Source organism: Misgurnus anguillicaudatus, chromosome 19, assembly GCF_027580225.2.
Source record: "Misgurnus anguillicaudatus chromosome 19, ASM2758022v2, whole genome shotgun sequence".
NCBI classification, from domain to species: domain Eukaryota; kingdom Metazoa; phylum Chordata; class Actinopteri; order Cypriniformes; family Cobitidae; genus Misgurnus; species Misgurnus anguillicaudatus.
The window spans coordinates 28,293,973-28,320,483 of NC_073355.2; the positions used below are offsets into that span (position 1 = coordinate 28,293,973).

Below are 26,511 nucleotides of genomic sequence, written 5' to 3' on the forward strand. Positions count from 1 at the left end.
ATGGTTAATTGTGTCCGGTGAGGACTGATGCCCAATCTGTCCGTTGCAATTTAGGTATTTACCGAGTTTAAGTCAGCCAGGCAATTTGGTCTCTCACTGCAGTCGGGGGTCATTGCGTATCAGTGGAAGGAATCGGACAGCGAAAGGGATTTTGTGGTGTTGGTTTGGTAATGCAAAATAAATAGAGGAGAGTGACCTTGATCATGGCGAATAAAAGCATGTTGACTGTTGGAAAAAAGAAACAAATAAACATGCACCTTGTGACAAAGGAGGTCACTCACCCAATTGATTTTGTTCCTGGAGGAGCAAACGTATGCAAGCAGTTTTTTCAGGGTCAAAACGTTTTCAGTAAATTTAAAATGGCAATGCACTTGGGGTATACATTCGGCGACGTGCGCGGTTCATTACATCCAGGAAAAGTATACGTGATGCTTTCTAAATATATCACTGAAATGGAGGCTCGCGGCATCTTTTGTTGCTTCATCGATTAGAAGTAAAACAGCATTTTGCAATAAGATAATATTTATTTTATTGCGCAGCAAACTACAAAATAAGGCTTTATTTATGCCGCAATTTTCCTCCATTACTGTAATCTTTAAGAAGAGTATGATGACAAGCGTTTCTGATAACAACCTAGAAAACCTATTGCATACAAAATACGTATGGCACTTATATCGCTTTATCTTTCAGCTCCTTGGGACTCATCTTACTCAATGGCCAATCAAGAGCTGTTGTCTGTCATCTTGGTAAGAGAGAAAGCCTGATCTTCGCTTGTGGAATTGTTCTGTCACCGGATGGATTGACTCATTCTTCAGGGTGCCCGGACCACTAACAACTACTTGTCTCTCTCTGATTATATCTTAGCCTACAAATTATTGAGTTACAGACACTAGGTACTGACCTTGACTGAAGTATTAAAGAAAGAGGTTCACTGAAACATGAAAATGTACTTAATCCCATGTTGTTCCAGACCTGTATGAAAGTCTTTTGTCTGTGGAATAGAGAGTTTTAGTGGCAACGATATAAACAAATGAATATTGTGGCCCAAACTTGTAGAATCAATATCTAGTCTATATTTACACATTCGACTGAACCTTTTATCCAAAGCGACTTCATGGTGCATTACAAGGTATACATTTTTATCAGTATTTGTGTTTCCTGGGTTGAACTTATGACCTTTAGCGCTGCTGACACAATGCTCTACCACTGAGCTATACAGAAACATTATTTCTGATAACAATCAAAATAAATAACAAATACATTTCTTTAGTTCAAATCATAGCTAAAGCGTAACATCTACTACACTGAGCAAACGTGACCAGTGGCGGGTCGTGTCTGCTCATCCGAGGGGCGCAAATTCAAAATAAGTGTTCGGAGTGTCATGTGTGTTACTTGTGTTTTCAAAAGATGTGTCATGTGAACCATGTGCATCACGTGTTTTGTCAAAATAAGTGCCTGCTGCACACGCGTCAAAACCGTTTATGATACGCTCACGTTCACAAAATACACGCAAGACACTCCCTTAACACTAAACTCTGATTACGCATGAGATTATGCGAGTATCTGGCAAACGCAAGCATCTCTTTTATCATAAACCCTTTAGATGCGTCTGCAGCAGGCACTTATTTTGACAAGACACGTGATGCACACACGATCACTCATCGCGCAGAACAAATATTTTGTAATTACGAACCACAAACATGACGGGCTACATACATGTTGTGACGAACTTCACATCGAGCGCTCTCTAAAAAAGAAGTCACTGGCTGTCACGGAACGTGACTGTGTAAAATGACAATGTGTTCAACGTTAATGTGTTCATTGTAAAAAATAGCTGTAGTTATGCAGCTGTCTGGCAGTAACTTACTGTAGATTAAAATGTATGTTACTTACTGGCAACAGCTTGTTGAAAGTTAAATGAACATTACACATTAAAGAGCGCCTATTGTGCGATTCACGTTTTGTGTGCAGTGTACATGTAAACGATATGCAAAAGGTACAAACCCAAAGTAAACGATGATGCGAGTTACCGGTTACAACGTAAATCTCTTTCCTTGGACTACAACAAACACACAGATTGTAGACAACAGTTTACTTCCTGGGATTTGTGAGACAAGACCGACATTATCATAATTCCTCCTGCTTCGGACTCACAGCCTGTAAGTTTACTCCTGTTAGAATTGCATTGTGACCGAATCTTTCAAACATGGTTAGGAGCGTCACTTTTCCGGCTGATGTCAGAGGTATTCAGGCCAATCACAATGCAACGCATGTGCGTTTCAGGAAGAGAGTGAAATCTGGAGCTACAAAAATGTACAGTATGTGGAAAATAATGTGTTAACGCAAACACATTGTATTATACCAAATACACGAAACAATGTTGTTTTTTTAGCAATGACATAGGTGCACTTTAACTATAAAATCTCATGCAAAGCATTCTGGGAACCAGAAATCCTCATCAACCTTTTTCTGTTTTGTTTTCCAGAATGCTTTGCATGAGGTTATTTTATAGTTTTATTAAAGACAAAGACTTGTTAATGTTTAATGTTCATTTAACTTTAAATAAACTCTTGGTAGTTAATAACATAAATGTAAAATCTACAGTAAGTTACTGGCAAACAGCTGCCAGTAAGTAATACTGTCATTTCTACAGAATTGTTTTACAGTGTTCAATTTTAGAAAACCAAAACATTTTTATATTCAACAAGGTATTCGTTCCAGAGGTCAGTTTAGCCACTAGTCAGACTGATAAATAAACACAGACCGGAAGTAACGGGCCACATTGTGCATGCATCCAATGAAACAAATTCTTTTCAGCAGTAAATAAGTAAATGGTTATCTATCAAGCGAAATTTCTAAGGCAATTCTTTCAGTCCATTCTTCATATTTTTCAAGGTGTTGTATGACTTCAAAAGCATGGAATGTAGCACACAATTCATATGGACTTCTTTAATGCTTCCATTTTTGTTCTTATCTGACCTTGACAGGTCCTGGTCCACTTTCACTGTATGAAGAAAGCAGGTCATAAGATTTTTTTTTGGGGGGGGGGGGCTACCTACCCAACCAAAAAAAAAAATTCACGCAAATATGACATATTGATCAATTTCTGCATGACAGGCATTTACAAGCTGTTTTGAGCTAAATGAAATTGAGGTCAGTATTTTTATTTGTGTGAGCAATTAAATCATAATGATTGAAATGATTATCCTCAATAACAGCCAGGGAAGTGAAAGCATTTTCCCGAACAAAGTGATATGTCATTCGACAGATTTTTGTTTTGTACTTCTTCTCATTTATATTTGTGCGTTGAAACCCTCTATTCTCACATTAGTCATTCTTCCTGCAGATTGCTGCAAACTAACTGGCAGATGGTAGCTTTGTGACGCGGGCATTGTCTCTGACATTATGTTATGAGGGTCGCACTTGATCGAGTAAACTATCCGAAGGCTTGCGGAAGAGCTCAGCTGTGCGCTGTGAGGGATTCATTTAATCTGGGTGAAAAATCAAAGTTTATCTCTTCTTCTTTAGTCAGCATATCTAGGCCCTAACCGATGGCATTGTGCTCATCCCATGACTGACATACGCGGCGCGACAGCACGAAGCCAAGGTGAACGCATGCTATTTCTGCTCTGAATTCATACTGGCATTCTCCATTTTCGCAGGTGGATATTCACTTGATATGTTCCCTATAGAAAAAAATGTGCTGTTGTGCATGAACGTCTCTTGCTCTCACGTCAACCGGGAGGGCCTGAAATGGGTTCGGCGTAGTTCACAGTGATTGGATATGTACTGTATTGCACTGAAGGTTGCATCATTTAAGTGTGAACTCTTGAGCGTCGGCTGAACGAATATGCTCAGGGCACGCTCTCGGTCACATGCTTCATATGTAAATGTGTCCGAGCCTGACTCTCGCAGACTTAAATTACCTCAACCTGCTGCACTTTCCGAATAAGAAATCCGTTACAAAGGACGAAATATGTTTGCAAAACACCAGAGGCTACGTGACTAAAAATACAGCTAGTCTCCTAGGTGACTAAGCAAAGTTTTCAAAGACATGAGCCTTTTGACTTAGATTTTCAAAGGATTTCGTTTATAGCATGGCGCAAAATAAATAGCACGGAGTCAAAATAAATATTGAGCTTATATTTTGCCATGCAGCGCCTTATCATTCAGATGATAATATTTTTAGTTTATTGCTTGTTTTCTTGTTGTTGATGTTGTTGTTTTTGTGTGTCGTCTTTTTTCCAAGTGTGGCAGTAACCATGGAAACGTGCAATTAAATGAGGGTAGGAAACAGCAGCCAGGCCTGTATATGCTCAGAGCCGGTGTGTACCCTGCATGTGTGTTCACTCGATAGAAACCTTTCACGCTCCATCTCACCCAGTAATGCGCTTTATGAATTTTGAAGCAAACATTTAGCACCGCGTTTTCCCCTTTCCTATTTTCCCTTCGTTCTGTGGCAAACGTACAGCGCAGCATGCTTCTGATGACAAAGGTTATTATGTGGCCTCCGCTGTACTATTAAAGTGAAAACTCATATGAATGTGGAGGATGAGGGAGGATGGCTGGGGAGCGAGTTAAATATTTCATGAAGGTTGTTTATCACGGTGTATGTATTACAGACTATACATAATTTAAGAAAGTAATATTGTGTCCCCCTGCTTGTATTTTAATGGCATATGGGATTGTGTTAGATTATTGAGCAGTGTATTAAAAGGACATTTGACATCCTAAAGTTTCACATGTCCCTGATTTTATCCTGTCTTTTTACTCATTTGTAAGGGTAAAAGCTCTACAGTCTAGAACTGAGGTTGGTGGAAAACATTTGCAGACTAATAGTAAAGTTTTTTTTTTTTTTTTTGATAATCGACTAACTTGATACAAAGTAGATTGCAAAATAAAATGTTAAGTTTCCCATTGTAATCAGTACAGCTGTTTACTCAATATTCAAAATGATGTTGCCTTTCTTTGTTCAGTCGAGAAGAAATTATGTTTTTTGAGGAAAACATTCCAGGATTTTTCTCATTTTAATGGACTTTAAAGGACCCCAATACCTAACAGTTTTAATGCAGTTTAAAATAGCAGTTTCAAAGGACTTTAAACAATCCCAAACGAGGCATAAGGGTCTTATATAATGAAACGACTTTCATTTTTGGCCAGAAAAATAAAAAATATGCACTTTTATACCGCAACTTCTTGTCTTCCTCCAGCCGTGTGACATGCCCATGCGCGACCTCGCGTAATACGTCATCACGTCAAGAGGTCACAGATGACGTATCGAAACTATGCCACTGTGTTTTCAAGTGTGGAGAAAGAGGACCGTTCCGACATTGTTGTATGTTGAATGATACTAATTCATTTCTTTGTGTCAGTATATTGTTTAAATGGTCCGCAAATGTGCGTTTCATATATGTAACACGTGACCTTTTGACATCATTACACAATTACGTGAGGTCGCGCTGGCACGTGACACAGCCGGAGAAGTTGTGGTTTAAAAGTGGATATTTTTTATTTTTCTGGCCAAAAATGACAATCGTTTTGCTTGATAAGACCCTTATGCCTCGTTTGGGATCGTTTAGAGTCTTTTGAAACTGCAATTTTAAACTGCATTAAAACTAATAAATGTTGGGGTCCATTAAAGTCCATTAAAATGAGAAAAATCTTGGAATGTTTTCCTAAAAAAATATAATTTCTTCTCGACTGAACAAAGATAGACATCAACATTTTGGATGACATGGTGGTGAGTAAATTATCTAGATTTTTTTAAGAAAATGGACTAATCCTTTATTGTGGCTTCTCTATCCTACTCTATTTAAAATGAAATGCTTTTATTTACATGTATTTAACTTGTTTTGTAATAAATACGTTTTTTTGATTTAATACAGTTTTAATATGCTATTCAATTGTTCTATTCAGAAAGAAAAAATTTCTTGAAAATTAAATATTGCTAATGTACATCTTTTGGGAAAAATTGCAATACCACTATGTTTTCTATAATGACCATGTTTGTAAAAACCCAGCTAAAGTTTTTGTTAGATTTGCTGTTTTTTTTTACATAAAATCATCCAACATAATGTAAAGAACATTCTGTAAAAATATAACCTTATGGGGTTCCCAGACAGGGCTTATACTAGTCACAGACTAAAATGTATGTTTGAGATGCTTTAATTTGAAAACATCTTTTAATGGCATATCTTAACATATAACTGTGCCATTATTTTGTCTCAAAAGGCACACCAGTATTGTTTTTTTTAAGGTATGTTTGTAAAAACTACTTAATGTCCTAATATAACTAAGTCCTTACGAAAATTAACCATGGTTTTACTACAGTTAAAACAAAAAAAAACATTGTTACTGTAGTAAAATGGTAACCACAAAATAACTTTGGTTTTGACAACCATGGTTTTCTAAAATAACCATAGTAAAACCATAGTTTTGCTGGTAATATCAATTCACCAAAAAAGGTTACTACACTTTTACCACAATAAAACCATGATTAATTTTCATAAGGGAGGCTTAGTCCTGGATTAATCTAAATTGTGTCCGGGAAACTGCTCCAATAGCTTTAATTTTGACTGAGTGAGGTCAAAGACAATGCTATCTAATGGCAATTCGAACATATGAGGTGGCTAATTCATATTAATTTAAACGACCACATTCATATATTTTGTATGATTTGCCTTTGTCCGTGTGACGTTGGAGTTAGGGGCAGGGTTAGGGGTGGGGTTTCGTTATTGTTTTTTTATAATAATCGTATGTTTTTGCACGATTAACTACGTATGAATTCATACGTAAAATATGTACGAATTCTCATAAGATCAGGCGATCAAAGTTGGAAAATATGTGAAATTAATGAGTAAAATCAAACTTTGATGCTCCTAATCTCAAACTTAGATTATGAACCGAATTTTCACAAACAGGTTCACTTATTTCTCTCGGTCTCAAGACCAATTTTTAAAGGTCTTGGTCTCGTCTTGGAATCGACCGTATTTTTACTCGGTCTCGTCTCTGTCTCAGACAAAGAGGACTCTGAATTTTATTTCAAGACCGGTCACGACCACAACTAATGGCACATCACAAATTTATTTATCATTAATTTTATGCAGTTTATTCAGGTTTGGCATTTGATGTTGGCATTGTTTAAGTTTCTCCCAATGATAATTTTTCTAATTTTATTACTAAAAACACCTGCATTGTGTTAAGTGGATGGCAAGACATGGAAAGACAGTTCAGAATAAATGTTTAAGTTGATTTCAGCTCTTTAGTGGTTGTTCACTTTTATTTGCTTATAGACAAAGACAAATTCCCACATATCTGCAATGCCCTTGATTATTTTATCAATTTCTCTGATGGCATACACACACACACACACACACGCACGCACGCACGCACACACACACACACACACACACACACACACACACACACACACACACACACACACACACACACACACACAAGAAGTATGCATATTCCACATTTTATCATAAGTGTTTTAATGCAGTGACTTGGTCTCGGCCTGTCTTGGTCTTGACTTGGTCTCGACCCTTTAAAGTCTTGGTCTTGTCTCGGCATGTCTTGGTCTTGATCATGACTTGGTCTCGGTTTAGGTGGTCTTGACTTCAACACTACTGCTTTGCAACAATGCAAAATTATGAAAAGCAGCACTCAAAAAATGGCTGGGTAATTTTTAAGCCTTGTTCGGTAAATATTGGACAGAACACACTGCTGGGTTAAAATTGACCCAATGCTGGGTTGTTTTAACCCAACTGCTGGGTTATTATACCCCATTTTTTTAATAATTAAATTTTTTTTTTAAATGTTGTCTGTATGTTTGTTGTCTTGTATGTTTTGGTGAGCCAAAGAAAAATTTCCACCCGGAAGATTCTATTCTATTCTATTCTAAATATATGCTCTGTTTATTAATAGCCAGGTTACTGCATGTGGTAACGCACATACTTTAAACAGTCAGTAAGCCAGTTATAGAAATGTAAGACAGTCATAAGAAAGATTCCCAGATGCCGACCAAACAGTGGAACAAGGGGATCTCAGGCACAGCTTCAATTGATATTTCTTTCTGATGTAAACTACCCAAGCCATTCTATTAAATGAAATAAACTCTGTAGATGACAATGAGAGCTCTGTGTGGATGAAAAGGAGTCGGGGATTGATCGGGGCAGATCGGGTGATGTGGGGAAGACGGCGAAGCGGCGAGCTGTTGCGACGGACCAGAAGCCTGCAGCACTTCTAAATGATCTGCAGCCTGGCCCATATCCGCCCACTGCCGGCACGCCGTCTCAGTTTTCCTCCTCTCGCTGCAGCCTGCTTAGACCTTAAGACGGTTGTTGGCTTGCATTGAAAACAGACGCAAAAGACCATTTTCTTTAAAAGCCTCCACTCCTGAATTGCAGGAGATTTCTTCTGCAAGCTCTAATGAGCCCCTAGCGCCCACAACGTGGCAGCGTAGAGGTCAATGACCATTGCATCCATCAACATTATGTTCAACATTCCTGATGCCTAAAGCATTTTATACACAAATAGAAGAAAATGTGAACGCTTTTTCAGATAATCACCGTGAAACTCAAGAATGTGAAGGAGATGGGTGGAATTGTTTTATTGATTTGGCTGTGAGAGTATGAGCTGTGCCGCAATGTGTTTTGCCACATTGATGAATGAGGCTCTGCGGTCCGGTTCTAAAATAAAATAAAAACACACATATTCCTATTTCGGTGTATAGAATGGTGAAGATGGCGGGTGGCTCTAAATGTGCCTGACTGTTTGTCTTTTCACACTGTTACAGACTGTTTAGTCCCACAAAGACAGGACACCAACCGGCACATCTACTGATGGCCCGGCCAGCACATGAGGGAAAGCTCTCCCGCGTTCCTATCATTAAGAACACAGCATGATCGAACCAGATGCAGTTACAGCTCGATCCCAGCGGTGCTCCCGTGTTTTGCTATCGTCAATCTACGTATTAACAAAATGACATGGCTGCGAACCAAGCGGCTACAAAGCGACAACGCCATGCCTCTGTCACGCTGCCTGTCGCCTCATTAATTTAAATCATGAAGTATCAGTTCAATTAGATAAGCATTCATCTGCCACAGATTGCAATCTTAATTCTTGCCGGGACCTCGATCCGCCGGTGAGTCAGACAGTTTTCAACTTGAGAGTTTGTCATGGATTAGTAGCAAGATGGAATTTTCTCTCTCACAGGCAAAGAAGTCACTTCCATTACCCATCTTGCTCAATTAGGCTTTGAGGTAGGGCGCCGCTCTGGGCGACGAAGCCCAGACGGCCTCTCCTGGGCAAGGCGATTGTTAAGTGTTTTAAAGTTGTTCCGAGTAAATAAGATGATGAAACGGCGCATACAGAATCGGTGAGGACGGCTGAGTAATAAATGAAAGCAATAAACAGAATCTGATGAGATTATCCTAAGATAATAGTCTTGAAGGCTAAGTCAAAATTGCATCGCTGTTCATATTTGAATATATATTGAGTTTCTAGTGCACGCTAATCTCTCTATTGACTTTTTTTTTACAATAGAAAGCCATAGCCCATGAACTTTCCCGACAAATATGGGTTATTGTCACCATCAGGCAATTTACCGATCAAGCAGCGTCTCTTATTTAAAGCGGGAGTAGGTAATTACGAGAATAGCGGATAAATAATTTGCAGAGATTTAAAGAGCCGAGCACACAATGAATAGTCGAGACGGGGTCCCCTGCCAGAAGCCGCGAAGAGAAAACGAAATCCTCTTAGCTTATTCCTGGATATACCGTACGTGACCACAGATCACCTTGACCGCTTTGCCTTGTCATCATTCAACATGTCAACGTTACAATTATTACTTAACTGATTCGGAGGCCCGAGCACAAAGGTAAAGCTGTTAGGCGTAATAGGAGCAAATTAAACAGATGAAATGAAATCGAAAGCATTCTTTCAGTTTTCTCTGCCAATGTGCACCCCCCCTAATTTAATGCGGTCTTATCACGCAGGCATGAAGAGCAGCGCATTCAATAATGACAATTTATAGACACCGGCCCTGCCTCTGCTACCTACAGCCTAGATTCTATCACTCTTATCGTAAGAGTCGTCCTTGACGCGTTCCAGCTCATACAGTACATGTGCTGGATTTCATCTATAAAAACTGAGTGCATGAAAGACAAATCTGTCAATCACAGTATATACAATACATCATCCAGAAAATAAAAGACAAAGAAAGCATAGCGTATTAAAAAGAAAATTAAGTAAGTAATCGTTGCACTCTGTGACTAACAATACTTGTGTGTTCATAGGCTAAACATGATAAATGCATAATCCCATTTATGAACAGGTTGGAGGATATATGTGAGATCAAATGGCACGGTGCCAATTTTAATTTGTCTAAACGTATGGGGGTGTGCCTGAGAAAACCCGAATGAACGGTAATCCATTACCGATATTGTTTTGGAGCCTCATAAATAACCATAAATTTTGCCTCTATCGGACTAGTGTGTCCATTTCACCGATATTGTCCTCCTACTGTCCCCTTGCTCTCATTTGCACCTAAATGGGATGTTGTGTTTTAACATCCAGGACCCTACAAGGTGGCCTATTTTGTAATGTGTCGTGTATTTAATGCATGAGGGAATAGCGTCACAGCTTGAGGAAAGGGCAACCAAAAAAAAAAAAAAGAAAAGAAAGGTGCTCCACGGTGTGCCGCTCACAGATGAAGGGATTATATTCTGCCGTTATCGGAGGTATAAAAATGTGCACCATTTTAGGAAATTCAAATGCTTAAACTCCCCAAACATGTTTTATTTTTGGCTTGAAGGATCCCTGACAGCTAATAAACATCCCACGGCTATCAATGCATAATTCTAGCACGTACACGAGGGGAAATAATGCAAATGACACACGGCTGAATTAGAAATGATTCGAAATGATAAAAAGAACAACTTTCATTTGCAGCGCATGCATAAACGCCCCAATAAACATTGCGTGGCGTTAAGAAATTGGAATGTCAGTGCAGGACGGGATACATATTAAACATCATGTCTCTCGGCACTTCAAACCAGCAGGGATGTAGTTACACAGAGGTCAGTGATGACAAGTTCTTTAGTCTCCCAGCCTGATGCGCCTCTGTTGGGGCTGCTGCTAACCCAATTTATGTAGACTGTCACCAGGATTTCTGCAGTGGTGACTGCTATCACACTGATCTACACTAGCCTCCTGCTGCTCGCCAGAAAAAGGGGAGATATTTTCTTGTCATTGGGTTGTCAGGTGTCACGGTTGCCAAGGACCTTGCAGTCGACTAATACCTTTCAAGTTCCTGACCTCACGCCAGAGATGGGGTAGGTCTGATAGAAGGCTTGTGCAAAACTTACCAGAAGCGACTTTTAGTTTACAACATTTTAGATGCAGCCTGCTACTGAGCAATGGCATTTCATATCACAGGATTGTACGTAATACAGCAAGGTTAATTCATACACTATCCAAAAGTGTGTTTTATAACACAATAGAAATGACGCTTATCTTAGAACAAAGATTCTTTGTAAGGCTTGTATCACCTTCCATAGAACCTTTTTGTAGTTTTATTTTTAATATTGTAATACAATAAATGTGTTTTATTGCATTCAAAACAGAAGCCTAACTATTTTTATAAACACTGTAGGCTATTTCATTTAATAAAGTGACGTAAGTATTCTTTTTTCAATAGACAAAATGCGACAATGGCAAAAGATAACTTTTTAGACCGAATGCATACCTTGGTAGATCATTAGGGCGCACAAAAGCTGTAGGCTTCTGTAAAGTTGTTTGACACTAAAAGTCAAGCTTAATGGTGTGAACTCGAGAAGGACCGTGGCACGGCATCCGGACGGGCGCGTGGAGAGTGACAGATGCAGTCATTTACATGGCACCACGTGGATACGCTCCACTGACTAGCACTCGCGCGCTCTCCGTTGCCCGTGCCGCCTCTCTCCGTGCGCGATCGGTTTACCACCGCCAAGGAAACACGAGGCACTTTTGCTTTTATCGCTGCCCGACCACAATGAAATCTTGGCAGCTAATCGCAGTCGTGGGAGATGCCCTTCAGGTAAGACACGAGAGAGGAAACGAGCGCTTGCGGGGTTAGAGAGGAGGAATTTGAACGCGAAATCGCCGTTAAAGCTTCAGTCCGACGCGTTTTTCCTTCTCTTTCGACACTCGCTCGAGCCGTATCGCAACATCACAGGTTAGTGTGATCATCTCAACAGCTTGGCTTGTGTTTGCATCTTGATGCACGCGCGTGAGGTTTTTGACGGCGTTGAGGAATGTTTTTGAGGGACTTGAGGGAGACAGGTGCTTTCTGCATGGCATGTGTTTGGATACAGGCATGCTCTGAGATCTGAGTTCAAGTGATGGTCCATACCTCATGCCATCCGATGCCATTTATAAACGACTTTTTTGCGTCTAACCAAACAATAAGTTGTGCCTGTTTTGCTTGAACCATAAATGAGGTAGATCTTAATTATATTATATAGTTGCAGTTGGAAAGTTGTGTATCAGGTTATTGTGTGGCAGATCAATGCATGCATCTTTCTTAGACAGTGAGATTGACGTTGCTTGTTGGTGAAGATGAGGTTGTTTTTAAATGAAGATAATTTTGAGAAATCAACTGTGACACAACAAACAGTAAGATATTTCAGTGTGTTTGTCAGGTGTTCGCTTGGAAACGAACTGATGGCTGTTTTGTCAATGCCTTATGGTGTGGGAATAGAGTGTGGACGTGGGAGAAGTGGCTTAGTCACAATATATGACTGCTTTGGGGAGTAAACTTTATGAATCTCATCATGTGAACAAATGTATACTTGGTTATTGAGAGTGAAAAGCTGGAAATTTGTTGCCTGCGGCTACTTCAATTGAATATTTTGTGGGACAGACGCACTCAAATATTGGTTGTGTTGAAACAAGACAATCTATGCCATTTTAATTAGAAACATCTAATTTTGTGTTACTTTTATTTCTTTTAACACAAAATCAACACAAAATGACAAACAATGTGTAAAAATTTAAATTTCTTAGAGTTTAAAATAGGCATGATTTTTCCAGATGTACCTTATTGAAATCTGTCTTATTGTTTAATTTTATTAATGTGAATGGCAGGTGACATGTTGTATTGATATTATGCGTGTTGATTATAAAAATCTCATTTTAACTTCAGCTCTTTACCACAGTAAAATAAGTTATGATTTAGGATGTGATTTACACTGCTCTTGTGTGGACACACAGACCCCGGTTTCTGTTTTATGAGAGGGACTATAACCTGCGAATTAATCAGGCTGTGGTTTATTTGAAGCATTCTGGGAGAAGGTCTTAACCTTATACAAAAGAGGGAACCCTTGTAATACTTCACCTGAGTGGCTCACCCAAGGCTTGATATGAAAGCTTTTTAATTTGTCATTCACGAAGCATGTCCTTAGGGCTGTCTTATTTCAAATCGTAACACATATCGGTCATGTGTTTGACTCTACGATGACAACTTCCATATGTCATCTCAGCATGTATGAGAGGATACAGTATACAGTACAGTGATAAGTGTTGGCAATTAAGCAGTCCTTAAATCACGTGAAACCAGTGTTTGTACTCAATAAACAGCAGTTTATCGTGACAGAGGGGGCATTTTTGTGCTTAACAACCACTAATAGCATAATAAGGTAATTAAGAATCCTCTATTTTTGTTTTGTTAGCTATATACCCACAAGAGTACGAGAACCCACAATTGTGACTCGTAATTATAATGCTTAATGGCCAGCTGCAATAAAGGACTGTGCCGTGCACCCTGCTTGGTATACGGCAAAAGGCCAATTTTCAATCCGAAGTCAATGGTTAAAAATGCGGTTTCCCACAGAGGAATATTATGCACAAAAAACAACAGCTGAGCCCGTAGATGGTCCTACTCAATGCCGATGGGGTTTTTACAACAAATGGAGGCTGAATCACTATGGCTATGACTTGGTGCCAACGAATGGAAGAAAACGTGCCAAGATCCATGGCACAACAATATGTCAAAACGCTCTGTATGGTTTCGCCGTGCCTCGGATGATTTATGGTGTTATTTTCCTCACCAAATAAATGTGGCACTAATAGATGAACTTTTAAGTGGTTCTGTGAGAAACTTTGTAAAAATACACGTTTTGGTGGAAAAAAGGTTGTGAAGGACAGGGTAAGCATTTTTGCTGTTTTATGGATTTTTCAAGTACTTTTCTTGCATTTTATTTTGTAAAAAGGCATATAATTGGCGAATAAAATCAGCAATTGAAATATGTGCTACACAAAGACACAGAATAACTATATTTGGATGAAGTTTTCATGAAGAACCGTTAACGTCCAAATAGACGTTATCTTTGTAGTTTATAAAGGTTATTTACATTATAAAAGGAAAAAATATTGTTCTTTTAAGAACTTTGAAAGGTTTTTTTTGGGGAACCAAAATGGTTTTCAATGACATAACAAAGAACCCCTGCTGCTTAAGCTTTAAGTCTAAAGCACCAAAATCATATCTGGTGGAAAAAATAGTTTAGTCTGATGAAAGTGTCAAACCAAACAGACAGGCTCAAATATCTATATCAATTTCCTTCAAATATAGCCTATTTTGTTCAGTAATACAAGTCGGCATTCAAATAGCTCTGCTATCAGAGGAACATACTTAAGGAGGAACATTACAGAGCGCTGGAAATTATAGGCGTGATTAACTGCTGTCAGTCAAATACTTTTTGTCATTCACTGGCCAGTCGGGACACTTGCCACTTTTGGTCCAGACAGTATTGAAATCTCAATGGAACTTATGATTGCTGTTAAGGAAATGTTGCTTTTCTCAGATAGCATTGAACTCTATTGCTTTCCTAAAGCATTATTTTACCCTCTTATTTGACTTGACTCTTTACCTAGAAATATTCCAAATCACAATTCTCCTTTTTTATCCTTTCACCAGGCAGAAATAAAATCTCAGTCATACTTAAGTAAAACACTTTCAATGTAGCGAGACAATATCTTAAAGGTGCAGTGTGTAACTTTTAGGAAGATCCCTTGACAGAAATGCAATATAATCTACATAACTATATTATCAGTGGTGTATAAAGACCTTACATAATAAACTGTATTGTTTTTATTATTTTAGTATGAGCCGTTTTTATCTCCATACACGCGGGTTACATGGAAGTCGCCATTTTGTGCCGCCATGTTTCTACAGTAGCCCTAAACAGACAAACTGCTCTACAGACCGTGTTTCGTCAATACTGCATTTTGTCTTAGACCAGTGGTTCTCAAACTTTTTAAGCATGCGGCCCCCCTTGTATATGATGCATTCCTTCGCGGCCCCCCAATTTTTTTTTTATAACAAATTTGTTATAAAACGTAACATTTTAATAAGACAAAACATATTAAAGTATACAAAGTAGTGCTGTTGGTAAGTAGCCTTATTTTTTTTTTTTTTTTGATTTAATTACACAGAATTCATGATCAATTAATGTATTTTATGAAATGTCATAAAACTGGGGCCCCCCTGGCACCATCTCGCAGCCCCCCTGGGGGCCCCGGCCCCCAGTTTGAGAACCACTGTCTTAGACAACAACATGTTTTCCTTTTACGGCTACCATAGTTTCTCTATGCATTTCGGTGAACGGTGGACTGAGCTGTTGGTTGCAATTCACAATCTTACTGCTAGATGGCGCTAAAATCTACACAGTGCACCTTTAAGTGGGTTTGTTTGTAGAATTATAAATTTTGCTCCAATGTAATTTAAAGGTGCAGTGTGTAAATTTTAGCGGCATCTAGTGATGAGGTTGCGAATTGCAGCCAACGGCTCAGTCCACTGCTCACCCCTCGGTTTTGAAACGCATAGAGAAGCTACAGTAGCCGCCACCGGGAAAACATGTCATCGTCGGAGACAACTTAGCAAAAAAAGTTTGTCCGTTAAGGGCTTCTGTAGAAACATGGCGGCACAAAATGGCGACTTCCACGTAAGGGGACCCTCGGTGTATGTAGATAAAAACGTCTCATTCTAATAAAAACATAACAGGTTATTATAAAAAGGTCTTTATACACCCCTGATAATATAGTTTTGTATATTATTTTGCATTTCTGTCAAGAGATCCTTTAAGCATGAGTTTTTGTCTCATTTGACTCTTATTAAATAATTTCTGTTTCTATTAGGTAAAATTTTATGCAGATCACGCATGAAACATTCAAATTATTTGTGTGACATTTTGTGTACAACTGGGTATGGGTGCACATTTAAATGATTGACTTGTGTTAATTTGCTGCTTTACAATGTTAAAACTATATGGCTAATGAAGGAATATTTGGTTATCTAGAAATGAAAAACTGCTAAATCCTGCAAAAAAACAACAAAACAAACTAAAGTTAATCTTTTAATTTCTATAATTGTGTTTCAGTTTTTCATAAGTTATACATTGACCATGACTGCTGTCAAATGATAAATCAGTTGCATTTACATATCGTAGGAACCTAAAGCCGAAGTTTAAAGCTGATTTCGATTGCTCTTTATATATTAAACCATCAAAGGTAAAAATGACACTGTGTCCTCATGCAGCCTAGAACATCTTCACAAAATCTAGTGGCTTTCAGCAGTTCGAGATGATGGTTTAAAAGCACAGAGATGTGATGAATCTCATTAATGCGATGTACCAACCAAGATACCCAGTGCTGGGCGATAAGCCGGTGATTTATTGTGCAATCCCAGAGGGCGAACTGCCGCTGCACTTTTAAGAAAAAAGTGGACGTGTTGGTTGCCCTGGTTTATTAAGAGTTTCCAATGTAATCGATCTCTCGGCTTGTAGATGGTATGTAGATAAAGAGGACTGTCAGAATAGCCAGTTATTAGTCAGGAAGAGAGATGCTGATTGGCCGAAAGTACAGTACTGTTGAAACCAGTTGAAAAGTAATGGTATGTCTTGGCCCTTGTGGTGAGGGATTTCAAGATAATCCGTTTTAATCCCAGCTCTGTTTGCGTTGATAAACACGCATTCGGAGATCTTAATTGGCCGTGGATTGTAGCATTCAAAATCATTAGTGTTCAGCACCTGCATCTTTCTCTTAGACAGCACCCCTGGCACTCAGTTGTAGATCTTATGCAGGGATGGTTATTTGGGTTGACATTTTTTAACATAATTGAAATTACTTTCACGGAGGGCAGATTGACGCAGTGTCTTTCTATTGCTGAATCAGGATAGAGTATGAAGATGCGGTGACACCTTTGCTTGTTTTAATCAGTGTTAAATGAAATCATAGGTCGCCAAACAAATGTTTAAAGCGGGTCATTGCTAAGTGCTTTCTTCACAGGTAAACCGTAAGGGTTTGTAAACATGTTTGACGATGTAAAGATCAGAAATGGCTTTTTAGGTCAATAGCTCTGTAGTGGTTAAGCGTAAAAAACAAACCGCCAGGATGACCTTGCGTTTCCAGCGTTTACATCACTTGTTGATGTGCATTAGTGACATGCTCAACATCGTCTGCAATCTGCCTTGTTTGTAAATGATTTGCTCGGCTGCATCCATCCATGTAGGCTTTTGCATTCGACAGAGTTATACTCTTGTCTTGTCGTTCTGCATGGACATCAAGCGCTCACAGCAAAACGTTGGCCGCATGTCCTCAGGTGTTCTGGTGATGGGGACTGCTGGTGATGCTAACAGTGATAATTCGAAGTGATTTCGCACAGCATGGTTTTGTCAGACCGCTCACCAACACCCTGTGGATGTGCTACACACTCATGTGTCTTAAACATGCCAGAGGCTTTACGGTGGTGTGGTACACCAAGCTTTACTCATAGGTCAGATGAGTCATTGTTTAACTTTTATTTTCGTTTACACCGTAACACAGTCTGAGAGGTTTTTTATATCAGATTGAAGGCTAGTCTTTCAACACAAGATATCCACTAGAGATCTGGACATTACTGTATATGACATATTTACAAAACTGAAATGATGCAACTTAGTAAATACTGCCATAGTATTTTTAAATAGTGTCTCATTAGACTAAAAAGAGTGTAGAAAGTGTAGACATTCCTTATTTTTAGGTTTTATATTGTGTTCAGTTTGTGTCTAGTTGCATTGAATGCTGTCAAAATCTATGTGACCCTGTCTGTGAAATCCAGGCTGAAGTCTTATAATGTAATTATGAGATTAGGAAAATCAGAGTTTGATTTCAGTCACTGATTTCACTTGAATTTCACAAGTTCGCATTAAAGGATTAGTCCATTTTCTTTCAAAAAAATCCAGATAATTTACTCAGATACCACACCTCATCCAACGTGTTGATGTCTTTCTTTGTTCAGTCGAGAAGAAATTATGTTTTTTGAGGAAAACATTGCAGGATTTTTCTCATTTTAATGGACTTTAATGGACCCCAACACCTAACACTTAAAGGCGGAGTCCATGAAGTTTGAAAGCCAATGTTGATATTCGAAATCACCTAAACAAACACGCCCCTACCCCAATAGAATCTGGACCTCCTGTTGATAGACCCGCCCCACACATACGCAACCCGGCATTTGATTTGATTTGATTGGCTATAAGTGTGTTTTGGTAGTCGGCCCGTCTAATTTTCCAAAGCGTTTTTCAAACATCGTGGACTCCGCCTTTAACTCAACACTTAACAGTTTTTTCAGCGAAATGATTGTCATTTTTGGCAAGAAAAATAAAAAATATGCACTTTTAAACCACAACTTCTCGTCTATCTCTGCGCCAGCGCGACCTCACGTAATACGTCATCACGTCAAGAGGTCACCGATGATGTATGCGAAACTACGCCCCAGTGTTTACAAGTGTGGAGAAAGAGGACTGTTCAGACATTGTTGTATGTCGAATGATACAAATTAATGTCTTTCTGTCAGTTTATTGTTTAAAATGGTCCGCAAATGTGCGTTTCATATATGTAACACGTGACCTTTCTACGTCACTACGCAATTACGTGAGGTCGCGCTGGCACATCACAGGACCGGAGACAGATAAGAAGTTGCGGTCCAAAAGCGCACATTTTCCACTCTTCTTGTCAAAAATGACAATCGTTTCGCTAGATAAGACTCTTATTTCTCGTTTGGGATCATTTAGAGTCCTTTGAAACTTCGGAAAAAAAACCCTGAAAAAAACTGTTAAGTGTTGAGTTTAGTGTTAGGTATTTGGGTCCATTAAAGTCCATTACAATGAGAAAAAATCCTGGAATGTTTTCTTCAAAAAACATAATTTCTTCTCGACTGAACAAAGACAGACATCAACATTTTGGATGACATGGTGGTGAGTAAATTATCTGGATTTTTTTTTAAGAAAATGGACTAATCCTTTACTACGCAATAGGGTAATAATAAAGCATATTTGGTGTTCTGTCCGCAGGGATGGCTCAGAGTTTGGAATTTTAGCCCAAACCCAAAGTACTCTTTAACTGGGATAGATGAACTAGCTGAGTGTGAGGTGATGGGGTGGAGGAGGGATGCTCAAAAAACTGTCATGGGACAGAGGTGAAGTACAGCTATTTAAAGGCACCTCTTCGTGCTGATTGGTTGGATCACATGACCATACTCCTCCCGAACTTAGTTAAATAAACTTCATATAAAATCTTTGACATGGCCTTTACATTATGTATGGTTTAATGTAAAAAAATCACAAGAATGACCTGAGCTTTGGTTTCAAAGATGAGCTTAACCAAGATTTCAAATAAAGTTTGCTAAAGACTCACAGCAGACTCGTAAGAGGCGGCAAAATCGCAGTATTTGCGCGTAGTTGGACGCTTGAACATTTTGAGTTTACTCACTTCATTCGCGCGTGAAATTCTAGTCATTCGAGACATTCACACGTAAATTCGCATCATGGGAGGGCTTATATATCTCAAATTGGTTCCAACTCCTCACTAACTTTCTTTTCCAAACAAGATATTTTTAATTCCTGTAAAAGTATGAAGATGTCTTTTGTAGCAATGATGATTGTCCTCCATTGTTGATTTGTTTTTTGTGCCTCCGCTCGCTTCCTGTAATCATGTCACTGACAGATCAAGCTCCTGATTGGTTAACACAGTGCAAAAATCCGCCAAAGTTCAGGTTTTTCAACTCGCACGGATCACGCGGTAAGCGTGAATGGTAAGCTGGGTGATCTGTGCGACATTGACTTAACATGTAAATCACTCGCGCTTTCTGCCTCTTCCGTGTCTGGTGTGAACGCACCATTAACTCTTTCCCCGCCATTGACGAGATATCTCGTCAATCAAGAGAAAACGCTTCCCCGCCAATGACGAGTATTTTCGTCTTTTTCGCAATACCGCTATTATTAGCCGCAACTTTTTAAACCCGGAAGTATTGCCCTATGGCAAGCTGCTGCATGTCCGTGTCTGTTTTAAAGATCGCTCTGAATGGGATCTCTATGAAAAGTCTGTCACAAAAATGGAATTATCTCTCTTTTGCTCAAAATGTGGTGTTTTTGCAGAAACCTACAAAAGAACTACTGAAGGTAGGATGAAACGTTTTTTTTTTTTTTTTGAAAGCAGAGGGTCTGTTCTTTCATTTGGTATATTGTGTGTTTATATATTTGAAGAAGAACATTTTCTGGAAGGCATTAAACTTTTGTGAAAATCATGAAAAACGCTGGCGCTGGCTGGTAACTTTTTTAAAAAACGCTGGCGGTGAAAGAGTTAAAGGGATAGTACACCCAAAAATGAAAATCATTTTCTCATCCTCAAGTTGATATAGGCCTGTATAAATGTCATTGTTCTGCTGAACACAAAGGAAGATATTTAGATTTTAACCAAACCGTTTCTGAGCCTCATTGCCTTCCACAGTTTGTTTTTTCTACTATGCAAGTCAATGGTGCTCCTGTTTTTTGCTTCATTACAAACATCTTGTATTTTCACCAGAGCAAAGAAATTTATACAGGTCTGTAACAACTTGTGGGTGACCTATTTTTCATTTTCGGGTGAACTATCCCTTTTTAAAAATATTGAAGTATAATGTTATTATCCTTCACAAATTACAATAGATCAATTGAGATGTAGCTCCAGCATTCAGTGTATAAAGGGCACACCTGATTCACAGTATTTTAAAAGTACAGTATAATACGTCAGAAAAACTGCGATTAAGTGAAGACAGACTGTCTGGTCAATGGGAATATAGTGCTGAGACATGGCTTTTACAGTTTTTACAGAATTATTTCCGACTGCACTTATTCATAGACGTCTGCTTAAAGTGTGAAATCACCTTGAGTACTCCAGAACTCTAGAATCAGCACTCCCTCGATACTCATCTACCTGAAAATGTTTTTCCCCCTTTTTTATTATTTCCTTATTTCGCCTCTCCCCTCCTTTATAAATGCTGACTTTTCTCATGCTGCGTGGCAATTATTTCACGCTGTCTACGCGTCCTCGCGTTCTCCCCTTATCGCGTGTGGAAGAAAAGTCTACGGCTGGTTATCAAAATGCTAATGCCCTTGAAAGGAAACATTAGTCTTCCCCCAGTAGAATGTTATTAAATGTGCTCTATTTAATCTTGTAAAAGTGGCAGTATCTGCTCAGGATTTCCAGATGTTTGTGCTCAGCCCGTACCGTCTTCATTCCAATGCAGGGGTGGCAACCGGAGGTGAAAAGGTGCCTGAAATGAAAATTGCCTGTTGTTTTCAATCTTTTTAAGTGAAAGCGCTAAAACCAAAAGAATCTGTATGTTAAGCAGCAGCTATTTTAAAGCAGAATAAAACAAGTTCAGGGGTCGTGCATATAAAGGGAGGTTGCACGTAGACAGACTGGCGCAAGCAATAAGTAAAGTTTATTTTGTAATATACGTTACGTGTACGGCTGAATTTGCCAGAGTGCTAAACAAACACCCAATCTGTCTGTCAACAGTATTGCTATGACAGCCTGAATATGTAGTTTGCCTGGAAAGGCAAATTGTGCGCTTGGATGTTCCTCGCGGCTGCATAAATGGCCACACGTTGCGGATGTGCCTTTGTTTGCCGTGTCAAAACAGAGATGAAAATGTCCCCGGCCATTAAAGCGGCATCAAACAGTTGCTTTCGCATATTTTTTTTTAATGACATTAGTTTCTCATTTGCATGCACTGTAGAGTAAGTCATCGGAAATCACATTTCCCATCTGAGTTAGAATTTGGCAGCAAACCAGAAGAGGGATTGGGTCGTGCTGGTAAATGGTGTTAAGATTCTGTTTTGACCTTTGATTAAACCTCTCCTGCGGGCTCTGCCTATGTCGCTATCACGCAGACGCTGGCTGGATTCGCAGGATTATGAGGTATTATGCAGATGATATTCCTTAAGACAACTTACAATCCCTGAAATTGAAGAAAGCACAACGGAGGGTGGAATCAGTTGACATTTTTGCTGCCGTGGCTAATGGGGCAACCCAGTATTACGAAATGATGTACCTATAGTCACGTAATTTTGTGAGTGACACTGACAAGTTTTTCCCGCCTTTTTGCGTGAACATGTCACATATTTCTGTTTACGTTTTACCGTCACGTATTTGTTACTCAAGTGGTTCTCAAACTGGGGGCCGCGAGATGGTCCCAGAGGGGCCCCAGTTTTATGACATTTTATAAAATGCATTAATTTATCATGAATTAAACCTAAAAAAATAAGGCTACTAACCAACAGCACTACTTTGTATAATTTAATATGTTTTGTTTAAAGACACGCTATGCAGTTATTTTACCTTAATAGAACAGCTTGCCAGGCGACAATAGTTTAAAAATCATAAAATATAAAATATAAATCATGAAAAAAAAAAGGTTGAAACCAATACTTAAAGTGACATCCTGACACAAACACCAAATCTAACCCTAAACCGATGCGTCAATGGTTTGAAAATAGGACAAAACAGTTGAGTAACAAATACGTGACAGTGAAACGTAAACAGAAATACGTGACATGTTCACGCAAAAAAGTTGGAAAAACGTGTCACGGAAAAGACTCACAAAATTACGTGACTATACAGTAGGTACATAATTTCGTGATACTGGATTGAATGGGGACACTGAGGTGGTGCTCATGTCTTGAGGTCTTGGTAAAGGCTTTGTTGCTTGTTGTGACTGGATCATTTAGCTATCAAAGGAGACTTTTGAAGACCAGCTGTTGTTGGGTTGCTGTCAAGTTAGAGCCTTTCGGATGTTTTGGTACTTGCAGATCACAGATGATATCAGGAGGATATTAACGGTAATGTCTTAAATGTGCTCAGGCGTTTCACCATGAAGCTTCACTTCTCCGGTCCCACTAGACATCATCCCATCTGCTGTGTGGATTATTATCCAGTGGTTTGAAATGATTCAGGTTTTCCTCTATTGCGTCCGCTCTCTATCTCATCAGTCACATGTTCCCAGTTATTTTTGTCGTCATTAATTTGGTTTTGCAGTATGCGCTCCCCTTTTCTTAGCTTTTTTGCCGTGTCCTTCAAACCCTGGGTGGCTCGGCTGTGGACGGATGGTAAACCCTTCGAGAGATGAGCTTCTTTTTATCGGGGGTCGTCTGATGTATTCCCAATCTGCTTTTTTGGCTTCGGCCTCGTCCGCGTTGAGCGGCGGAGGTTGCTCCTGAATCTCTTTCGGTTTAGCGTGCACGGTGAGGTTTTGATGTTTATTTTGCCATGGGCGACGAGAGCCTTTGCCAGACAGGATTGGCAGTGGATCTGGCAGAATGAATGTTATGCAACCTGTGACAACTCGAAGGACTGTGTTGGTGTGAAATATCAATATGCACAATACAACAGAACATAAAACGCCAAATGCCAGCGTAAACAGAAACAAACTGTGTCAGAGAGATAGTGAAAATACGTCCGACAAAGGATATAGGGATGAAAGATCGTAAAATAAAGGTAAAATAGCACAGCCTTCACCTCGGTGTGGGCCTGTAGAGTTGATCTGATAAAAATGATTGTGCAAGGTGTTTATTACAGGATTTCATTTTATGTAGGCCTGCTCCAGTTGCATTTCATTGCAACACTTTTTATTTATATAAACTGCTTTTGTGCATCAATCTTTTGAGCAGTCAATAACCAATCAAAGATAAGCCTGCTGCGAACATGAATGCAAGGTCAAATCAGAGGCATTTAAAGCAAACGCAGGTCATAATGAGCGATATTCAAAGATACTTATGGTTTACTGATGGCTTTATCTGGTGTATGTTTGTGGTGCTTGCCATCTGGTAATGTTGTATGGTCTAATATGATGCAGTATTTAAAGAAATATCCTCAGAAAAGCAATTCCCTAACCATTGATGAGTTTATTTTATTATGCTAATAAATATCATAACAAGGGATTTCTAATCTTCACACTGAGACCGTTTTCCTAGAGAATTTCCGTCGAACTGTTTTATCTCAAACGCACAGCATGCTGGGCTTCATAACAGCCCGCGGAGACGACGGCACACATTTTCTCTCAGGTGAGCCTTTAATTGCATCTTTCGCATTCGGTGACATCACGGTGGGCTGCTCTCCTGTGTGACAAGGCTCGCACTTACTCAATAAGTGGAACGGTAACAGCTGTCATTGCGTACCTTATTATTACTGGAAAAAAAGGCGTTCTTGTCCTTAAAGATCCACAAAGCATTGCTCTCGCTTCCATTTAGCAAACACCCCAGCTGCTAAACATCCTCTTACAACCATTTTGGCAGACCGGTTGGCCCTCAGCTTAGGGCTTCCAGGGGAAGCAAACAGCTCTTAATTGCCCTCCATAAACTGCCCGGCTGCCGCGAAACAAAAATCGATGCCTGTTCAGGATGATTTTGGGTGTAATGGCAGCCATCTGACAGCTAACTTTTGGCTATCTGTTGGAAAGGTCACCGGTTAGTAGCTTCGGTCACACTGATGCGTCACAGGGGATGCACAGGATACACTACAATACTGTAATCCAGGAATGCCCGCTGCGAGACGCCACTGTATCGGTTTCTCTTGTTGTGGCTCGATGCGTGTTCACCGAGATCCCAAATTGAGAGTAATAATGTCATCCACGGCTCGTGTTCACAGGCACCCACCTTCAAAGTCCAGCTCGAAAATATGACACGGCAGAGGGAATATTATTATGCTTTACAGACCGCGTGCACACCCAAGCATCATCAATTTCCCAGACTTGTTTGTATACATTGACTCTTTGACATTCAAACCCGAGGTATCCTCCCCCGCCGGCACCGAATGAGCGGACAGCATGTGTGCGAGAGAGTGCGTGGGCAAAGTGTCATGGCTGCGGAGTGCCAAGAACAGCTCCCTACATTGTTAACAGTGTTCTCTGTCTGCAGACGTCTGCCTGGCTCTGGACTGCTTGAAGCTTAGGGCGATATTATGAAGGACAGTGGCAGTTTCCATGAACTTGGTTTTGGCTCCAAATTTGGTTGGTGTTTTATAGCTATATACAGTATAATAGATCAGAATTATATTTTTTTACACTCATACGGACAAAATACTGATGTAACATTATTATTATCTGCACGTTGTCCCCTACATTTTTTGGTACAAAAAATAGCTACCTGTATGAGAAAATAAAGCATCAATTTGTACAAAAAGTTGGGTAACACTTTACTTGAAGGGGTGTTCATAAGACTGACATGACACCTTTATAATCATGACATGACACGTGTCATGAGCATGAAGGAGATTTTATGCATGATTATTAATACTCTGTCATATAGTTTTATAACAATGTCATGAATATTTTTCTTGACCTCAACTACAGTGATACAAATATAATTTGTCATTAAAATGTCATTTAAGTGTTAATATTCTGTCAAATAGTTTTATATCAACATCATGAATATTATTCAGTTTGTAACTTTCCTCTATTTGTTTAACAAATAAAATCAATCATTCATCATTCAATAATAGTAATAATAATAATAATTAAAATTGATAAAATTATATTTTGTTGCATTTGGAGATCGATTCACCTAAAATTAAATGAAAGCGTAACAATAATGGTTAAGTCAGGCAGTGTGGGTTCCATGCAAAAACAGTTAATTACATTAAATTAATTAATTTTTTTCTACTATGTGAGTGTGAGGAAGAACACGTTCTGTTAGTTGTCAGTTTTTATGTATTGTGCACATACATAAAGTTAAGTATAATCTTTTGAAATGTCTGTGCATTTTGTTAAGGTTTTTAAAGTTATTTGACATAGTATTAACACTTAAAGGATTAGTCAATTTTCTTAAAAGAAAAATCCAGATAATTTACTCACCGCCATGTCATCCACAATGTTGATGTCTTTCTTTGTTCAGTCGAGAAGAAATTATGTTTTTTGAGGAAAACATTGCAGGATTTTCTTAATTTTAATGGACTTTAATGGACACCAACACTAAACAGTTTTTTTCAACGGAGTTTCAAAGGACTATAAACGATCCCAAACTAGGCATAAGGGTCTTATCTAGCGAAACGATTGTCATTTTTGACAATAAAAATAACAAATATACACTTTTAAACCACAATTTCTCATCTAGGTAGTTTCTTAAAGGGATAGTTCACTTTAAAATGAAAATTCTGTCATCATTTACTCATCCT

The 26,511-nt window shown here is 39.0% G+C and overlaps 1 protein-coding gene across 11 annotated transcripts in view; it reads left to right on the forward strand.

Moving 5' to 3' along the window:
* Positions 1-11,244: 11,244 nt before the first annotated feature.
* The window catches only part of rbfox1 (RNA binding fox-1 homolog 1), a 330,856-nt gene continuing 315,589 nt past the window's right edge, over positions 11,245-26,511 (forward strand). For 2 of the 11 annotated variants that reach the window (XM_055194128.2, XM_073857347.1), the window contains exon 1: positions 11,845-12,082. In XM_055194128.2, the coding sequence (XP_055050103.2) occupies positions 11,900-12,082 (183 nt within the window). In that variant the 5' untranslated portion in view covers positions 11,845-11,899. Of the gene's footprint in view, positions 11,340-11,828; positions 12,221-26,511 lie in introns of those variants that run through there. The other 9 variants (XM_073857354.1, XR_012359261.1, XM_073857349.1 and 6 more) reach the window with 9 other exon arrangements.